The 5,966-nt window shown below is 48.1% G+C and overlaps 1 protein-coding gene across 1 annotated transcript in view; it reads right to left on the bottom strand.

Moving 5' to 3' along the window:
* Positions 1-1,975: 1,975 nt before the first annotated feature.
* The window catches only part of SLC7A10 (solute carrier family 7 (neutral amino acid transporter light chain, asc system), member 10), a 29,916-nt gene continuing 25,925 nt past the window's right edge, over positions 1,976-5,966 (bottom strand). Inside the window, exons 9-11 of the mRNA XM_009320322.1 lie at positions 3,838-3,987; positions 3,300-3,477; positions 1,976-2,263 (exon numbers count right to left, since the gene is read on the bottom strand). Coding sequence (XP_009318597.1) covers positions 2,136-2,263; positions 3,300-3,477; positions 3,838-3,987 — 456 coding nt within the window. The 3' untranslated portion in view covers positions 1,976-2,135. The remainder of the gene's footprint in view (positions 2,264-3,299; positions 3,478-3,837; positions 3,988-5,966) is intronic.

Genomic DNA, 5,966 nt, shown 5'->3' with positions numbered 1-5,966 from the left:
CATGGCTAGGTCAGAAAAGTGGGGGAAGGCTGGCGGGGGGAGCCGCTGCTCAGGGACTGGCTGGGCATCGGTCAGCGGGTGGTGAGCACTTGCATCGTGCATCACTTGCTTTGTATATTCTTTTATCTTTTGTTTGTTTGTTTGTTTTTTGTTTTCTCTTCCTTTGCTGTCCTATTAAACTGTCTTTATCTCAACCCATGGGTTTTGCTTTTTTTTCCCGATTCTCTCCCCCATCCCACTGGGGAGGGGAGGGTGAGCGAGCAGCTGTGTCGTGCTTGGTTGCCGACTGGGTTTAAACCACAATATAAAGTTATTGAAAAAAATTAATCTGTTGAAATTATACCACAGAAAGTGGATTTTGAACTATGGAAAATAAGGCTCAGCCACGAGAGCCTCTGACATGGGTTAAGTGTTCGGCTGCTGCTTAGCCAGTAGAAACAGGGGAGGTATGCTGTGAATTTAAAAAAAAAAAACACAAGCTGAATATATATGATTTTCATTAGCAAACTTTATATATTAATAACATTATTTAAAATATGGAATCTCTCCACATGTGTGCATATGTACATACAAACCCACACCTTTTTCTTTAGCTAAATATGTATTTTAATCTCTTATGATTAACAGCTTTATACAAAGAAAAGAGTGTAAGTTGTGTTTCTTTTTGGTGTCTGCCATCTGAAAGTTCTGAGAGAGAGGGGTAGATATTTAAAAAAAATACTTCTAAATAATGAGTTGTGTTGGAAAGATACGTTCCTTGAACTCACTCCTTATTTTGAGTCTATTCTTAAATCTTTGTAGAGCGTGTGGTACTTGACAAACTAGGAGATTAAAGAACCCTTAATTTTTGTACCAGGGCCTGGAACGCATAGAAAGATACTTTTAAAATTAAATTCACATGGCTGTTACCAAGGCTACTGAATGTGATAGTTTTTGTTTTCAAAAGTTGCAAAAGAATAGTAGCGATTCAAAATATTGCTCAGAGCTGTTCTCGCATTTTGCATTTTCAAAAGATTCTTTGGTGTGAAAGTGGCCATATTGCTACAGCAGCAAATCTCTATATATTAATTAAATAAGCGAACTAGAATTTTTCTAGTGTTTGCCACAAATAAAATATGCAAAACACTTTCTAAAGAGCATCTGATGTGAGAATGATTTAGGCTTGTTACTTGGCTGAGCATAGTTGAAACGGGGAATTTGTCTCTGAAGCAATGTGACATCACCTGACGCTTCAGTAAAAGGAGAAACGTTGTGCTTTGTTCCTGTGTTTCCCTCGAGTTCCCACTGCTGAGCCTGCTGCAAACCCCTCTACATCTCCGTCCTCCCCTGTTGGCACCCGGATTGTGCTGAGCTTCACGCAAGAGTTCCTGGGCGGTGCAATAATCTTCATCCCCATCTGGGATACAGGAGCCCAGCTCCACCTTTGCAAAAAGGATTCAAAATTGAGATATGTGAGATTTTATCGCTACTTCTGTATATTTTTTTCTCTGTGTCACCAAATGACGTCTGAACAGTCAAGCAGACTGTTGATTTTTTACCTTTTACTCTAAGGTCTGCCCAGGTTGGTTAGTGTTCAGTGCAATGACCCTGCCCCTGGCAGGACGGATGCACTGTGCTCTTGCAGGTATGTGGAGGGACGATCTTTTGGATTGTAACTTTGAAACCTCATGTGTTACGTGGGGATTCACCCCACCCAGGGACAGCAACAGGAATTTTCCTGCTGGGATGGGTGTCCCAGGGTCTTCTTGCTTTCTCTTGATTTCTCCACTTTGATTTTGGGTTGGGAGCTGCCCTACTTTTGAAATGCCTAAATTTGTATGTCTCTGATGGACCCTTATGGCTGCTAAAATCAGTATTCCAGAGCTGTATCTGTGCTGCTTTCCCCTGCTGAGCAACTATGCTGCCAGAAAAAAACAACCAGCACCTTATTTTATATTTTATTTCTTTTCTTTTTTTTCTCTCTTTTTTCTTTTTTTTTAGGGAAAAACTAAAAGCTACAGATGCCATAAAGGGTGTAGCTCATTTTACGGGCTTCACTATTGGAGCTCTAAAAACATTTTTTTTTTTTACAGAAAAACTTTTTGCAAAAATCAGCATGTAAACAAGAAGCCACTTCAGCCTCGGAGGCTGCGTCGTTATTTCCTCGCAGCCATGTCGCTCGCCAGTCGTCGAGAGCGGGCCGAGGGTGCCTCCTCCTCCTCGGCAACTCCCCCCTGAGGGTAGACCACAAAACACAGCTTCTGTCCCCAGCACGTCATGGACTCTGCGAAGAGCAAACGTGCGGGTGGTTAATGGGGATCCTCGAGCTCTTCTAAACAAAAGCGCGATGCCGGGGCGATGCAACGTGTGGATGAACGTGCATCTTCCCAGCCGGGGCCGCTCGACCCTGCTGCACAACCGACTGCCCCCTCTGAACCTTTTCGTCTCCAGCTCAGCCACAAAACAGTGTTTGCGAAGCAGGGACAGGTTAAGACCAGGCAGCTTTAGGGATGCCCATCCACAGCCCTTCCCCGGCCCCTCACAGAGCTGCCCGGCGCTGCGCATGGCAGGCTGGCAGGGCTGGGCCAGGCTGGCTGCCAGCCCTCCTGGCACTGCGTCGGCCCTGCGGCAAGCGGTGGAGACCACTGGTCTTGGTGTGCTGCCGGCAGCGGGGCCCCACCACAGCCGGTGGAAACCTTCCAGTTAGAGCGAAGGGCCTGGCTCTTTGAAAGTCCTCACCTCGGAGCAAAACAATTAAAAGCCAAACACAACCAAAACATGAAAGACTTAGGTGCAGTTTTAATTTTACATGAGTGATAAAGTAAGGCTTTCTTATCTTTTGAGTATGAAATAATTCATCATGCCGTGCGTGGCTTGTGCAGCGGGACGTGCTGGTGGCACAGTGTGAGGAAAGCAGGGCAGGAGGGAGGCAAAGCTCTCAGCCATTTATTAGTCCTTTTGTGATAGCTCATTTAGTCTTCATATGCTTAAAGTTATACCCCTGTTCATCTCCTCCAGGACAGGCTGCCAGGAGTGAGCTGAGCAGGTGGGGAGATGCACAGGGACATGGAAGGAGGCAAACATGCCCAGGAGGGAGAAAAGCAGTTGCTCAAAGGCAAGTGCTGTCTGGCCACAAAAACGCTGCTGAAGCCAGAGCCACTTTGTGCCCAGGGGCTGCCTGTGACAGCAGTGGTCGGGCTTGCGCAGGTGGTTCGCTGGCTGTTTTAGTGCCGATGTGTCAGAAGTTAAGCAGATCCCTGCAGACCCGAGCACAACCAGTGGCCCCAGGAGCACAGCGAGGTACCATGGCACTGGCTTACCTATTAGCCTATTTACACACTTTGGTTTATTTCTCCAGTAGACTCCAAGAAAAAACACTGGCACTCCAGTTAAAATGATAATGAGTCCAACTCCACAGACGACCGGCTCGGAGTATAAGCTGAAGATCAGCAGAAATGCCCAAAATGCCAGGTAAGTGATGGGGACGAGGAGGTTCACCTGCCAGGAGAGAGCAGAGCAGAGCACAACTGTGCAGAGCAACAGCAGTGGCCGACCAGCGGCAGGGGGGGCTGTGGGGGGCCTGCGGGCAGCGCTGCGGCTTCAGGGTCGTGGGTCGTGCCCTCCTTCCCTCCACTGCTGTCATCCTCTCTGCCCACCCCAGCAAGTTCACAAGGGGTCTGCCTGTGTATCCTGTTTTTACACTAATGGCACTTTGGGACATGGTTTGGGACCTTAAAGCATTACCACTACCTCAAAACATGAGCCATTCTTCAAAATGGGAGGATGGAGGGCTTGGTGTGTCCATCCCACCCTTTGCATCGCTATTGTGACCAAGAGATTTAGCTTTAACATTGTCACCTTGATAGGTCTGAAGATTTTGGGTTTCTTCCAACGTAACACGATCAGGCCTATAATTGTCACTCCGTAGCAGAGGTAGTTAATAAATGACACGTAGTTGATTAGTGTGTATGTGTCTCCAACGAGCATGATGATAAGAGTGGCCAAACACTGCAAAGAGAGAAGCATGGTCTTACCTGGGTCATTACTGGAAAAGGCAGCTTAAAAGCAATAAAACCAAGCAAAAAACCCATGAAAGCAGTTAAACTCCTTTCGTTTATGGCCCCTGCTGGGCATCTGCTCCCTTCTGCAGTTCGATGCGTTATCCCCAAGCTGTGCCTCCAGGGCAGGGGCTGACCGGGGATTCGGGGTTATCTAGAGCATGCCGAAGCTGGAGATTCCGCTGCCCAGGCAGGCAGGGCTGGGAGGACTGGCAGGGCTCCCCCTGGCCCCACTCACCCATTTCTGTTGCGTGTTTTAAAAGCTATTGAACCCTATGGTGAGAACTTCTAATAAAAGAAGGATTTCTTGCAGACTAACACATTGTGGTCAGTGCACTACATTGTTGCAGGTGCCCTGTATATTATAAAGAATAAGAGCTTTGCCCTTTCCCCCCACCGGCCCATGGCTCATTCTGCAGGTGACCGGCATCGTTAATCTTTTGAGCATTGCTCATGTTTGAAAACTGGCAGATGGATGGTAGAAATTTCCATGCCTACACTTGCTTTTTGTGCTGTATTTCTGCGTAACTTTGTAAAGTCAGGAGAGCTGGCTCAGGGGCCAGGAGGTTGGTTGTTGTGTCCCACACCCCTGCCCGTCGGTACCCCAGGAGCTGAGCTGAGCCCCTGCCTGCACCATGTACGGGTCCTACGAATGTTGTCTGCTGGTGACCAGAGCCTGAGGGAAACTAAATATCCAAATCCCTCCAGAGAGCACTCAGGAGTTGGGGCTGTGTTACTCCAGGCTCTCTTTTTGCTTATGTCCCTTTTTCTTAATTAACTGTTTCAACAGCAAAGTCCTCTGGGGCGGGAGGGCTTCCGCACCACCGGCACCAGGAGTTATGCTCCCTCACAATCAAATGACCCTTTGGTCCCTCTGTTCCCCTGTTCAAAGCCTCGAAGGCTTGGCAGGGGTGGGGGATTTCAACACATTGAGCAGTCTCACCACAAAATGGATTTAAAATAGGACAGTGTTTCCAATTGGTGTCATATAACATGTTCCCTGCTTTCCTCTGACAGGCGCATGGTGTCATATGCACATATGACCCTTCCCTGCCACTAACGGGTTTTGCAGCAATGCTGCTCGGAGCAGTGAGATTTCGTGCGTAGGTGACACTGATGTGTCAGATCTGCTCACGGCGTGGGCGTGATCCCCGAGTGGTACGAGGCTGCAGAGGGGCGTGCTGCTCCCCCCAGTCGCCTGGCCACAGCTGTGGCACGGCAGGCGGGGGGGCCGGCCGCTCCCCACTGTCTTGCAAAAAAACCCCAGTCTCTTTATTTACATTTAGCTTGGCCCCTTGATTTTTGAAAGGATTATTAAAAATACAGATCTCACTGGTGATGTTAAAAAGGCCTTTCTCCATGTACAAAGAAACCTTTCTCCATGCAAAGAGCTAGGTGCGATTCATTAGAAGGCAAAAAGGAACTTGATGTATTAATTAGGTTTGCTAAAGTCTGACCCAGTTTGCTATTGTAGCTGCCTACACTATATTATTTTTATATTTCTATTTGTTAAGAAATTAATATTTCCTAGTAGCATTTGCTATACCCTGAGCTGCATGAAAACACCTTCAAATGATGAATTGACATGCAGCGTCGGTTCTGTGAGTTGCGCTGTAATTCAAGGGGATGGTTTGACCAGAGCGGAGGGCTGGCATATGCCTGATTGATTGGCCAGCTCGGCTCAGGCAGCCCACTCATGTTGGGCTGTTTCACAGCGAAACAGCTTCTGAAACTCAGCGTGTTATTTCAGCCGATGCATTTTTAAGGACAAAGGAGCTCTGCTTCATCGGCACCAGGGGAGCTGAGCTGCCCGGTGGGAGCCCATGATGGGGCCAGAGCTCTCTGGCTGCCCGGGGCAGGGCAGACCGTGGGCAGTTTACCCCGAAACCCTGCATGGGCAACGTGCGAGATGTTTGTGGTGGGGCACTA

The sequence above is a fragment of the Pygoscelis adeliae genome, unplaced genomic scaffold, assembly GCF_000699105.1.
Source record: "Pygoscelis adeliae isolate BGI_AS28 unplaced genomic scaffold, ASM69910v1 Scaffold62, whole genome shotgun sequence".
NCBI classification, from domain to species: Eukaryota; Metazoa; Chordata; class Aves; order Sphenisciformes; family Spheniscidae; genus Pygoscelis; species Pygoscelis adeliae.
This window is presented reverse-complemented; position numbering and strand designations above follow the sequence as displayed.